The sequence below is a fragment of the Polyodon spathula genome, chromosome 5 (assembly GCF_017654505.1).
Source record: "Polyodon spathula isolate WHYD16114869_AA chromosome 5, ASM1765450v1, whole genome shotgun sequence".
Lineage (NCBI taxonomy): Eukaryota > Metazoa > Chordata > Actinopteri > Acipenseriformes > Polyodontidae > Polyodon > Polyodon spathula.
This window is the reverse complement of record NC_054538.1, coordinates 3,141,977-3,156,602: the sequence shown is the minus strand read 5'-3', so window position 1 is coordinate 3,156,602 and position 14,626 is coordinate 3,141,977. Positions and strand designations below refer to the sequence as shown.

Here is a 14,626-nt window from a genome sequence, read left to right as displayed (position 1 = left end):
TACCCAATGAAATAAAATATTCAAATATTTCAATTAATCGATCGAATTAAAATAGAGCCATTTAATGAGTGATTAACAAGCACAAGGCTTAACCTGCTTACAACGCAGGATAATAATTAGGCTGCTGTATGTTACAGTTACATATGTCAGTGTATTTCAACTACTGCACTCATATTTAAATATGAATTGCTTTCCACAAACCATATTTAAATATTTTCCCAAAATAGTTACTTTCTGCAACCTGTATTTACAACTATGTTTATCCCAGGTCTGCTATCCACATAACAGGAGAAAAAGGAAATCGTTTTCTTGACAGGGTGGTAATAACCACAAACCATTCAGACAAGTGATATGTCTATGCAGGCAATTTCATTGATATCTTACATTTAAAGAAATACTTGATTGAGTGACAGTGCTGGAAGCAGACTGAGGTAACTTTGTTGGGTTTCTCTATTTTATTTGGCTTCCAAGTACAATACTGAGGCCAACTTAAGCATTTGTGAAGCAAAATTTGAGTAGAAAAAAAAGATCACTATCTGGTTGTGGATTCAACCCCCAAAAAATGGAAATTGTACCAGGGGCTTAGACTGGCAATCCTTTTAGTTTAAGAAAAAAAAAGTGTTATCTCACTAAAAACATGTAATGTACAAAACCAGACAAGTTAGAATAAATGAATCATCCATATACAGATGTATTAGCTATAACATTCTAGAAATCTAGCAAGCTTTCATTTACATTTTTTAAAATCGATAATTCTGTACTTTATTGGAGTAAAAACTGATGACCCTCGTTGAACTAGTCATATCTTAATGAGTATCATAGGATAGGGCACAATAAAAGTGCTGTTTAGTCTGCTTATATGGATAGCCCTCTATGAGACAAACAAAGGGTGTAAAGTCTATAACTATTTTATAGGTAATGTTGAACTTCCACAACAGCAAAAAGGCACAACATTTATATTTGGATTCATTAATCACTTAAAATGATTATATTTGTTGACATTATTGTGCCATTGATAGATCACTGAAGTAAGTAATCTTTGTGTTACATTACTTAATTCAACTGTAATGGGATGTTGATTTGAAAGTACAGTTAAAAACAGTCTAAATGCAACTAGGACACTATAACCACAGAATGCAAGACAGCACGGCACAATGATTTTTTCGCCACTAGAGGGTAGTATTTACCAGTAAAAGGATGTTGGAGATGCGATGACCGCATTAAATTTGGAAACTTGTGTAAGCTCGAAAAGACGGTTCCTACAGAACATACACAACCCTATTCTCAGCCTCATATACAAAAGGCAGTTGTTAATATACAGGCTTTCGTCCTAACTTGCTTTCCAGTTGTGTTCCAGCATGTGAGTCTTGTTTTTCTGTTTAATATGCTATTGCATACCGAGCTGTCTGTGTTATCAGATTCATATAAAGATCACCTTGACATGCTAGTTTGTGTACATTGCTCCCAAGGGGTGTTTTTGTTGTTCTTGAATCTAAGGTGTGATGAGCGGTTTTTAAATTGATAATAACCTGCTGTTTAAACAAATCACTCAAGAATGCAACACCACCACATGCTTTGAACACATGTAAGTCAATTGTTGTATTGGTAACACTTAGTAGAGAGCCACTTGAAAATAAGTGAAATTTAAGGTATTTAAGACAGTGCTTGCAGTGCTTCTATCCAGCGTGCCACCGGTCCTTCGGGCTCGATCCAGTGCAGGCAGGCGTGATCCATGTGCATGTGGAACCGACAACCGTAGCGCTATGGCCTGGAAGTCGCGCACAGCCTGCACTGCAGCCAGGAGCTCTCTTCTGGTCACACAGTAATGTAGCCAGTCCCTTACTATGTCTACCTTGGCAGGGTCTGTGGCGATTCCTTTCACCCCAGTGGCGTGCCTGAGGAAGTGAGCTTCTTGCTGGAACAAATTGCACTTCCCTGAGTGCAGTTTCAGGCATGCCTCCCAGAATGCACCCAGTCTGCAGGTTCTTCAACACATTCGGAAAGGTGAACAATGCTTACCATTCCTGCATTTCTGAAAATGCAGCTTATCTGGGTTTTTTTCTTTTACAGTGGTCTGAGCATAGTTGGAAACATAGTTAAATTATTCTAAATGTAAATGAGACTAGTCCTCTCAGCTACATTTTATTAGCGCTGTATAATTTCTTAGCAAGTGTAACGTATAATTTGAATATTCCCCAGACAGTGTTTGCAAGTACTTATCGTATGTTGTTGTCTGTGACTGGCTCAATTAATGTCCATCACACATTACCTCCACTGTCCTAGACCCTGGCTATGGCAGCTGCTTATTTGCTGAGGCATTGAAGGCCAATACAACAGTGCGAACAAAAGGTCTGTTTATTTTTTTTATTTTGTTAAGGCAGCACTTTATATCAATGCTTTTGAGATGGTTAATTATTTCATATTATAACTTTTTTTTTTTTTTATATCCCGAATCTCACATAATGTACGGAATGAGGGATTCTCAACTGACGTCATTGCATTTTCATGTTTCATTTCCCATCATACACCAGGCCTCACATCAACTTTAAATAGTTTATTATGGGAAATCTGGAGCTGAACCTTTGAGGAGAATGCAATGGGATATTCACCACAATGAAGATAGTCAGGCCACTGTGTGCTTTAATTAGACTTCTAAAAGGCAAACTTCTAAATAGTTCTATAGATGTTCCATTGTTAATAACATAGCAAAGCCGAAATCCAATTTGCTTTGCATTGCATATTGTTACCGTCTGTGATATATGCAGAAAGAGTTAGTGAGTCCAAATTATGAAATGCTAAGTTCTTTTTTTAATTATTGTATTATTGTTTTCCTTTCTTGTTTGTTGTGGTGGAAATGGGCTTTATTTCATGACACACTATAGAATCTCAGATCTGCCTGTTAGAATACCGCTCACTACTTCCTGTGTCTGCACAACACGTACGTTCGTATTTTTATTTTTTTTTTATAGCAATGACCATTTCTAATATACTTTTTCGCACGACGCGATGCAATTTGAAATTCTCTCAACTCCGTCTCCATAATTTTTACGTCTGTTCGTCGACCAAAACTGTCCACGCTCCGTCTGCACACTGTGACATCTCTACTTTTGTTTAGCATTACGCTGTGTTGTGATTGACAAAACAAATAAAACCTCGATTACTGGAACCCTTGCATCGCTCTGAATCAGGACAAGCACAACCCTGTATCAACAACAGCGGAATATGGCCAATAGATATCGCAAAGAATCCCGCAGCATGAAGCGCATTTAACATAACTTATTATTATTATTATTATTATTATTATTATTATTATTATTATTAATAATAATAATAATAATAATAATAATAAAATAATAATAATAATAATAATAATTTTTTAATATGTACTTACCCAGTTCATGGATTCAGGCTTTTAGCATTATCATCGCTGATCTCTGTACTTATAATTGACACAACCGAGCAAGATGGGCCAAATGGCCTCCTCTCGTTTGTAAACTTTCTTATGTTCTAATTGATTGCTCTTAGTTTTGTTGTTTCTTGCTGGAACATGAGGTTTAGTAACGGGTTGGGGCAGGTTGTAACACGTGTTACAATTGATCCCATACAACATAAGCTCAACTATATTTCGACACAAAGCTTGCACTGAAGGAAACAAAATGTACATATGTCACAATTGTTACTCAGAGTGACTTATTCTTGCGCAGAAAAGCCTGCAAGGGGTGTTAAACAGTTTTTAAAAATTGACATATATATATATATATATATATATATATATATATATATATATATATATATATATATATATATATATATTTTTTTAAAAAGGATATTCCGTTTTTGAATGAAATAAAAACTCAATTGTAACATCGAACATCTTCCATTTCAAGCGCCCTTGCTGTATGTATATCAGCTCTTAAAACAGGATAACTATAGGGATTAGAAGAGGACAGATGTAAGTTGTTTGCATGAAAGTCTGGTCAAACTAGTTCAAATCGTCTGTGTGTAATGGAGAGAACCGTAAACAATGTTACATCTGTCCCCCTATCTAAACACCAGGATGAAATCAAACAGTACCTCTATTGCAACACGCTTTGTGTTGTAGTTATTAAACACCCCAATCGAGAAAAAATGCGGTTAGAACCCTCTGCACTGACATGGAAAATACGGCAATTAAACAGAAGCCTGCTGTGTCTTTAATTGTGTCCCTGAAAGAATACCCTAATATTAAGGGGTTGTTTACGTTTTTACATTGTTGCATAATCAAAAAATCTCCTTTATAATTTCAACTGCAGATTGTGTCATTGGGGTATTTGCAGAAGATCCACGGCACAAAGAAGTCGAAAAACCATCACGCTGAAGGAATGTAGAAAAGTATGAAGAATTTTCCAAAAGTCTACCCCCACTTTTTTTAGATATTGCATATATCATAGCATGGCAGGATTCCACGCTCCTTAGAGTTTCGCAAGAACTTACGAGAGAAAACCGAGAGCTGGGAACAGCCCCCTATTAAGAAGCAGATTAGGGAGAGGTTCTTCCCACTTGGAAAGAGGCTTCCTAGATAGAGCATCTGCAACAGGAGCTCCCAACTCAGCGTCTGCTCAAGCGAGTCTACCAGCACGCACAGCACAAGGTAATCTCCAGCCCAGCAGCGCAGGAGCTCCAGCAAACAGCGTTTTACCTTGTCCAGGTTTGAGTTTCAAAGTGTTCTGCATCTTTTTATTTGTATGTTGTTTTAATATCTACTAACTGTGAAAAGCCATAACTTATTATTAATTTATATTGATCATTTAACAGAAGGTTTTTTTTTTAAATTTTATTTTCCTTTAGGGTGATGTATACATAGTGATTGTTGCGTTGAGAGCCGTAGCTGTGTTTTATGCTTCGTGCCACTGTAGATGTCCAATAATGACTTCATTTCTTGATTTGCGCTAAACAGTCCTGTACTAATGAGATTGTACTGCTTGGATGATGATTGTATGCCGATGTGATTATTTCCCTTACTGCTGTTAAGGAATCAATTCATTGAATAATGCATGCAAAGTCATTGTGGAGGTGCAGAAAGGGTGGAGGTCAGGGTTCGGTCCTTCGATATCAAGTGCGTTGAGCTGAATGCTCAATGCTAAGCCTTTCAGTCGACATTGCTAACGGATAGGAAAGAAAACCGGTTAGACACTTTCACGTGAGTCTTGTCAGTGATGATTAGTCGTTTTCATTTTTTAACATGCAATTATTCATCATTTTGTACGTTTTTCTTACAAAGAACTATAGAATTGCTGTTCGGTTACTTACATTATGTTGTATTCTGTTACTTAAAAGCGTTACCTGTTCATTTTTGTTACATTGCATATAAAAATATAATCAACTCTTCATTTTAATTTCCCAAATATTGAATCAGTAGCTTCGTTTCTAATTATAACTTTAAATGTTCGCCTTTAATTTGATGGCAATGTGTTTTTCTTAAATGAATAAAACTAATGGTATCATACAGTAACGAACAAGGTACCTATAAAGGCAAAACATTATCATTAAACTCGAAAGCAAAGTGTGTTTGTTTTTAGTTCTGACGTTAGCAGTGACACAGGCTTCAGCTAAAAAGACATGTATCATCGCCCAGCATTAAAAGTGTATTTTGGATAATATCCAGTTTTTATGAGTAAAGGTAAAAGTCACATTTTACACTGTCCGCAAAACCGCAAATAACAAAAAAATATCAGTGATTTCGGATCGAAATAAAGGATGGTATATTTTGTATTGCTTTATGGCTTTCCAGATCAGTTGGAATGACCTATACATAAATACAGCTAACCTGTGCTGTACCCCCGCTATTAAAACAACCTTCTAAATTACTGTATAATCGGGGTTTGTGGTGACAATGTGAATGACTTCTAATCTGCATAGTCACAGAGCAGTTACACTACTCTGTGTCAATTATATTGCAAAGGAAGTTCTATGGTGGAGCAGCCTCAAAGGCACCGCTAAATTATGTTTTAAAAGACAGCATTCTCTCAGGTGCTTGGATCGGATAATATGATGTCAAGCTTTTGCAATGCCGACGTTAGGCACAATCACACACACTGGTTCATGGAAACGTACCTGTGCTGGTTTATTAGAAAGCCATATTTATCAGCCAAGTTGTATTTTACATGCAAATCGAATGACTATAGAGGCGACATTTATTTTTTGATGATACATCCAAGCCCGTTCTTTTTAGCCCGAAAGCCAATGCTTTACAAAGCTTTATTATTCCACTCGTTTTCTTATCCAAATAATTGTCAGGTTTTCTCGTATTTCATCTATACATGTAATATGATTTCTATCTAGCAAATGTATAGCATATTCATGAATTATTAGTGTACCGACAATTAATGTAAAGTGTTGGTACCCTTTCAATATCGGGTACAATTATTATTATTATTATTATTATTATTATTATTATTATTATATTATTATTATTATTATTATTATATTAAAGAAAGAACAAAAAACTAATCAGATAAACACTCTTTGTGTCGAAACAAAGCTAAATGCATTTACGTAAAAAGGTTTACATTAAAAAAAAAACAAAAAAAAAAACGAATATGTTCAATGAATAAGTGTTTTCTATTGGGCAGTACGATGATACATAGGATCTGTTTGACTACATCCCAGCGAATTAGTTCTGCAGCCGGGCCCCTGACTTGAATGCGTGTCCTCGTTGCAGATCCCTTCATGTTTCCCTGAGCCTGACAGGTGACAATGATGAGGCTGTCTGTGGCAGCTGCTGCTGTCCTCGCTGCTCTGTTATTTACCTCAGTTGAGGCCCAAGGTAAACAATCTCATTTGTTCTTGTTACTTTTGATCAAGATGGTGCAGATTTCAGTGTTCTTTCTGCTGTACTGCTTTTTCTTCCCCTCTTCCTTGGATTCTATTCGTTTCCTTTTTTCGGGTCTTTGTTCTTTGTTCTTTTTCTTTACGGTTGTATTTATTTCTACAGAACGTGCTTAGTGCAGGTAATATAAGAATATATTTAGTTGGATATTGTCCAGGAGGAATACTTTGCTAAAAAACGTGGTAATCAGACCAACACGTTTTATAATATATGTGGCATACAGTAATGTATAAATCTAATAAAGTTGTTAGAAAAAAAATGTATGTGTACTGTTTGATATGCACTCAAACTGGCGCGACAGGATAGATGCACGGCATGTCGGCTCACATTAGACACGGTGTGGCGCTCAAACTTCACCGCGTCTAAATGTTCCGATCACTTTCTGGTAAACCCAGTAGATCAAGCGACACACTGTTTTATAACCTGGGATTCTGGAGGAAACTGCGATTTAACCCACAGGATTTCTGAAGCTGGAACGTAGTTGCGTGATAGACTACGTACTTTCCAAGCAACAGGTTAAGGTACGTACCAGCAAACGAGGCCATACGTAACACCAACAGCGGTAATGAAGCATTCCTAGAAATAACCATTTTGCACCACTTTTTGAAAAGTGCTCGTTAATTTGAAAAGCTAATTTGATTTGTCCGACACAAAAAATTGAGGCTTTATTTTTTTATTTACTTGGCAAACCAGACCTCATTTTTATGTTTTTTTTAAATTGTATGTACATAAAATATGAAAAGTATCACATCAAAAAGAATATGCACATGTTATAACAATTCTGATAGTATTTGGCCTAAATCAACCAGAGCTAGCTGTTGTTTGATGGGATGTATAAACGATTGCATTGCGTGTTTGTTATGTAATACAAGTAAAATTGAACAATGTAAAGTTAATATCAGGCTATTTTTAGATTCGATTTGTAAATATCACCGAGATGTAGTTTAATTCAAGAACGAATATTTAATTTCGTTATGAAAACTTTTACTTAAATTCCGGTATATACACACACACATATGTGTGTATATATATATATATATATATATATATATATATATATATATATATATATATATTATATATGTATGTGTGTGTGTATATATATATATATATATATATATATATATATATATATATATATATATATATATATATATATATATATGCCTTGGTTTACATAATTAGTTCTGGTATTTAAGCAGATAGAAATAGGCTACAACCGAGGAAAAAAAAATCTTTTTCAAGATGAAAGGATTTTCAAGTCAATTGAGAATGCAAAACACTTAACCATTACCTCTGTGGAAAGACCTTAACAGGTTTCAATATTACCTTCTGAGATTTTCTTTTGTTTTGGCTAAGAAAAAAATATGTTTACTGTTGTTGACAAAGTTGGTGAAAGCCGTTTAGTTGCTTAAAAATAAAATAAAAAACATGTTGAATGACCTTTCAATTACTAACTATAAACAAACCCAGGTGTAGAAATACGAAAAACAAAAGCAAAAACAACAAAACAAACAAAAAAAAAAACAAAAAAAAAACACGTCCTTGTTGCTTTTATTTTGGAGAGGCGTTTTTCTCTTCAAACAGCTGGACGGATTCAAGCAGGCTGCATGATAACAGTTTTTCTCAGTGTTTCAGTTGTTTTGCTGTTCACCATATATTCGATCAGCTGTCAAATTCAAATTTATGAACACAATCCAGCCTTCTTAATGAACTATATCGGGTAGTTTTTCTACGAGTGAATTAGGAGGCTATGGCATTTTAATCGAGAGTCCATCATCGATTATCAGATTTTGAAGCTGCACTTTTGTGTTTTGTTTTGAAGAGGAAATCAAACCAAAACCAAAATTTCAGCAAAAGTCTGGAATATTTGGAAGCTCTTAAGATGGTGATGTAATAGGTGTTAGAATAATAAAAAAGGTCCCTAAGGATAATAACAGGGTCCACCAGTGATGACAACCCTCTGTTAGTTTGTCACCTGTTAAATACACATATAACACCATACACATAGAGATAAATATGACATATTGGGAAAGTCTGAATTTAAAAAAGAAATACAGAAAGAAACCCAATTTGATATGCATGTTCTATGTGGTGTATTGTCTTGCAAATCAACCGACAGTAGAATTTCGAGTACCCATTACAATAGGAACTGTTCAATCATAATAAAATGCATGATCATACCAGGCATAGCAAATAAATTTCTCTATTCCAGGCTAAAATGTGTAACCCTATAAGAACAAAATAAGGTCCATTTTTTGAAAGTGTCTACTTTTTACAAAACTATGTGGCACATTTTCAGAGTTTATTCCAGTCTTTAATTAACTTAATTGTGAGTTTTAAAGTTACAAAAGAAAGACTGGTTAATATCCTTGAAATATTTTACATGGCTGTTTTGTTCAAGTTCCACATTTCCATTTCCACAAATATGCACTTAAATATTACTGCAAACAGTTAACATGCGCACCTATTGAGAATCGCAGATCTGTATTTGAAAGTTATGAAAGCCTGTTAAGTTTGTGTTTTATTTTTTCAAATGTGTATTACTCGTTTTAAAAAAAAAAAAAAAAAATGCAATCAGGGACAACTAAACTAATTATTTTAGAATGGTACAGATTAAGATAACACCTATCCGATCTGAACACACACAGCCTTAGCTTCACCTCACCAATAGCTTCTAGGCTATTGTACAGCATTGCTGGTTCAGAACGTTGGGAAAGGTCGTGGATGTCAATTTATGAGTCACGCTATGTCTGGATTCTAGAACAGCAGTTTGCACAGTATATACAACACTATTCGTGTTTATAACGTGTAATTTGTCAAATATTAAGGTCAATTAATTTTGATATATAACGTAACGAAGGAGAAAGTAAGATACAATATGCCTTAGGTCAGCTCAAACCATCTAAACACGAGATATAAACTGTCAACACTAGAACATCAGCACTGGCACCGTTCAGAGTGACTACTAACATCTCACGTTTACAGCACTGGCATTATCTAACCATATTGGAAAAGTAGCTATTTTTGCATTTTGTGCAGTTGTAAACGGTACATTTTAAACATATGTTTTTTTTTTTAAAAAGAGGAAACATTTTTACAATATGTAAAAAATCCAGCCTCCACCCCCCCCCCCCCCCCCCCCCCCCCTTTTTTTTTGTGTGTGTTGCATGTTAATTTAATTTGTGCCAGTTACTGTGGGTAATTGCACAAAGTACTTCTGAAAAGTGAACCTTCTGAAATATGATATCATTACAAAAAATAATAATGAAATCTTGGAAATAAATATATACTTTCCTAATAATTTGGACATGCATCACGGTTGCTGGTGTTTGTATTTTTCATCAGCACATCAGGCTTCACAGACCTGATCAGCACTAATCCTGGACTCGCTAAAAGTCTAAGCTAATTGGGGTGAGTGAACCCAGCCGAGAAAGTGCTAAAGCAAAATATCAACCGTCTGCCTGAGCACTTCGAAGATTTCAAACACCTCTGCCTCGTTTTCACAGGCAGTTTTCTTAGATAACCATTTTAAGAACCGAGTCTTTACAGCGCCAGGTCTCAATTTGTAACGGTTTGTTGAAGTTCTTTGAAGTTTCAAGACTTTTCCCGCAGTCAGTCTGACAGTTTGGTTGGAAACGGCTCATTTGGATACAGGAAGTGAACGAGCTGGGCTGCTGCTGACACTCCAGCAGTCAGCCCAGGACACTGCTGGCTCTCTTGCGTTTATCTCCCAGGTTGGTGGTCCTACTTTACCATGTACCAATAAAGCTTTGCTCAGGTCACTTGTGTCTGCCTTTGCATTAAATTTGTCCTGAGCTGTGGCTTCTCAACAGTATTTTAGAATGATATTCTTGCATCCAATTTCTAACTGCCTTGCATGCATTACACTATGTCAGCCATTGCACTACTGAGAATATGTTCATGTGTAGAAGTAAAACACAGTAAACAGTTGAGCACTTGCATGGGTATTAGAACATTTCATTTTGCTAACTGCTGCATGATATGTACATTGTAACAGTGATTATAAAGCCTTATTCCCTTGGTTAATAGAGCTTGATATGAATGTCAAGATACTGCACTGCACTGTGTTTTTAAGGTGGTCCCGCTTTATAAGGCCTATTAATTACATCTGTATGTATTTGTGTGTGTCCGTATGTATGAGGGGGTGTGTTTGTACGTTTATGAAAAATCGATATGTCAAAACTAATAACAAATGACATTGTTAAAATTTACTACTTAAAAATAATTAGTTCCAAGAACTGACTGAAAATTGCACTTTAATCTCAGTGAGTAAGAAAGAAAGAAAGAAAGAAAGAAAGCAAGCAGCTATTTCATCTAATTAGCATTGTTCTACCTCACAGGCGTAAGTCTTCAGAATTCTTTGACAGATGTTTGGTAAACCATTTCAAATCCAAAACATCAGGGAATGAATAGCTAACGTAACTCCAGTAACCTCGTTCAGAAGCAGTGGGAAAGAGGCTATAAAATAAAGCATGTCTGAGCATGAGGACGGCTTCAAGAGAATATCATTTTAAAATATGTTTATAAGCTCTGTGGGGTCCTTCTTGTACATGGGAGCTTTTTTTCCAGTGCGGAAAGTTGTTTCAAGCAGCTTTTCCTGTATATGTGCATGATGCTGTGAGAGTTTGGGAAATTTTTTGTCAAACACCCCTTGATAAGTTGTTTTTGTAAGTTCGCTATCTGTGTGTATTTCAACCGCGTCTTTCTTCCTGTTATTGTGTGAAACAGTTCTCACCGTTATAGTCATACCAATGTTTAAGAAAAGAGTACACACATGCACCACCTGTTGTGTATTCTTTTAAGAGGTTTGCAATGGATTTCTGTCTTTTGATATGTGTTTTGTCTAACATATATTAAGAGAACATGTACTTGAAAACAACTACAAGTGTGTGTGTGTTAATATCACCCAGCAATAGTAGAGTATATGTCAGAGTATACAACTCCATTGTATAATCTGTGAATGAAGAATGAAGACTTGTTATTGACTGTTCTGTTTCATTATATGTAAGCAACCCGTTTAGGCTGGTTTAGCATGCTTTGTGATGGTTGCACCTGGCATGTATGAAATTGTCTTTGAAACAATGTGTATTTCACTGTGTTTTCTTGGTTTTGTGTGCTTGATTTGCTGGCCATACACACATGGTCTAAACAATTCAAGCAAGTGTCATTTTTTTCCCTAAATGGCTCTTCAAATCTGTGATGTTTTGTTACTTTTGTCACCTGTGTGTTACTCATTCTCTCTCCAACAATGAACTTCAACTCAGAAGTCTTTATTTGTTGGAAACAAATTTATGCAAAAAAGATGTTAAAGCTTTGCTTCAGTTTACATCATTAACATTCATTATTTTTAGGCTGTGTTCATTTTAAAAGTAACGCCCATTCATTTTTTACTTGCAGTTGCTCCACCTTCAGATTTGAAATTTAAAATTATAAATGAAAACACAGTACAAATGACATGGAAGCGGTCATTCAGTAGAATTCAAGGATACAAAGTGACAGTGGTACCTACTACAGGTAAGGTACCTATATATAAGCATATATATATATTATTATATATATATATTATATATATATATATATATATATATTATTATAATGGAATAATGGAGAATCACCTATGTGGTTAACTATCCCTTAATATAATGATATCTACAGTGTATAATTGCTATTAAGATTACTAAAATCATTCTGTTCATTGCATTGCAGATGGTCCTGCTAAAGATATAAATCTCCCAGCTACTGCCTCAAAGACATTAATTACAGATTTAATTCCTGATGTAGAGTATGTAGTAACGATAAATTCATATGATGAAAAGGAAGAAAGTATACCAATCTTTGGCCAACTTACAAGTAAGTATTTTTTGTTTTCAATATGTACATGTTCAGCATATTTGTTTATGAAATTTGAATACATTAAGCACTATTAAATGTACATGCCAACATTATCATCCCATGCTTTTTTGTATATACCATATAACAACAAATCATCTTTGAGTGACAAAAGTTGTCATTAAGATAATGTACAGGCATTGCAAATCAGAATTCATTTTAGATTCATTCTGAGCCCTACTAGAACTAAAATGTTATCATGTGGGCTATATTTTAGATAAAGATCAATAAATCAATCAGTTAACCAGTTGGGTTAACTTAGAAAAGGTTCTAGTTTACATTAGAACCCTTATATCTCAGACACTCAGGTTCTGAGTAAAGTGGCCAGTATCCTACAATAACTGCCATGTGTAGAAAGGGTGCGGTGCCTGGTGATACTCAATTTACTGCATAACTGCGTACAAACTAGACCCAGCTTTAGTTAGCTTGGCTTCAAGGTAATATGGCTGCTGACACGTTGTGTGGTATTACTTTGTTTCTATCAGTTCTTCAATAGACCGATCCAGGTATGCATTCATCACGCTTCATGAAAAGAGAGTGAATTATTGTTAAAAGTTGATTTCGTGGCAGTAGTTGTAGAAAGATTCTTCATAGTTTTCTCTGGAAGGTAACCCCTGAAGTTCCATGATCCAGTTATTATAAGAGCTGGGAAATCTTGGCCTCATGAAAATTAAGCTCCCTCCCTTCATGTTCGCCTCACTGTAATACGCACCAATGTGTTCATGTTCTAGTTCAGTCAAGCGCTACATCACCACGGGGACCACGAGTGAGGAAGCCCGAGACGCAGGTTGTTGTTAGTAAGTATGAAAATTCCATTTCTCATTATTTTCTGTCTGGTAAGATCAGGTGGCTACTTAGTTGCATATTTTTAAAGTTAATTGAATTAATGTCTAAGTTAGCTGTATTGGTTCTCACCTTAAGCGGTTCTTCATCAAATGTAGCAGCTATGGTACGGAGCTGGCTATGGAATATGTACAGGATTTCTTATTCCAACAAGTAATTGCTCATACAATAAGACGTTTTCTAAGATATTTATAGAGATAAAACTTTTTTTTTTATTGCACATTTGGATAATGCTGAAATGTGTTGGATGTGCATTAACACACTAGCGGCTGCTTTCACAGAGCTATACTTGCACTAACCTTGGACTGCCTAATGTTACTTTAGATAAGGAAGTCCAAGACTAGTGCTAGTCAGAGTCTGTGAAACCAGCATACGAGGTGTTACATCTGCTTGAACTATATTGAGGGAGTCTGGGTGTTTCCACTACCACCACATAACCAATAAACACTCGTCTTTGTAAACCAACTTAGCAATAAGACAACCCAACATGGTACAGAGTCCCTCCCTGGATAGGCCTGTCCCTCGCCGGTTAAGCCAGCCCCTCCTCGGATAGGCCAGCCCCTCCCCGGATAGTCCTGCCCCTCCCCGGATAGTCCTGCCCCTCCCCGGATAAGCCGGCCCCTCCCCGAATAGGCCGGTCCCACCCTGGATAGGCCGGTCCCACCCCGGATAGCCTGGTCTCACCCCGGAGAGCCCGGTCCCACCCCAGATAGACCAGCCCCTCCCTGGATATCCCAGTCCCAACCTGGATAGACCAGCCCCTCCCTGGATAGACCAGCCCCACCCTGGATAGACCAACCCCTCCTTGGATAGACCAGCCCCATCCTGGATAGACCAGCCCCACCCTGGATAGCCCGGCCCCACCCTGGATAGACCAGCCCCACCCTGGATAGACCAGCCCCTCCCCGGATAGACCAGCCCCACCCTGGATAGCAAACCTGAAACTGCATTTTTGTTTTAGCAAAGACTGCCAGTAGGTACTGCCAGTGGTCCAAGTGAACA

At 36.4% G+C, this 14,626-nt stretch overlaps 1 protein-coding gene across 5 annotated transcripts in view; it reads left to right on the top strand.

Moving 5' to 3' along the window:
- The first annotated feature begins 4,505 nt into the window (after positions 1-4,505).
- LOC121315421 (collagen alpha-1(XII) chain-like) overlaps positions 4,506-14,626 on the top strand; it is a 96,084-nt gene continuing 85,963 nt past the window's right edge. For 2 of the 5 annotated variants that reach the window (XM_041249482.1, XM_041249480.1), the window contains exons 1-5: positions 4,508-4,687; positions 6,701-6,805; positions 12,290-12,406; positions 12,599-12,742; positions 13,513-13,578. In XM_041249482.1, the coding sequence (XP_041105416.1) occupies positions 6,736-6,805; positions 12,290-12,406; positions 12,599-12,742; positions 13,513-13,578 (397 nt within the window). In that variant the 5' untranslated portion in view covers positions 4,508-4,687; positions 6,701-6,735. Of the gene's footprint in view, positions 4,688-6,700; positions 6,806-12,289; positions 12,407-12,598; positions 12,743-13,512; positions 13,579-14,626 lie in introns of all 5 variants that reach the window. The other 3 variants (XM_041249483.1, XM_041249481.1, XM_041249484.1) reach the window with 3 other exon arrangements.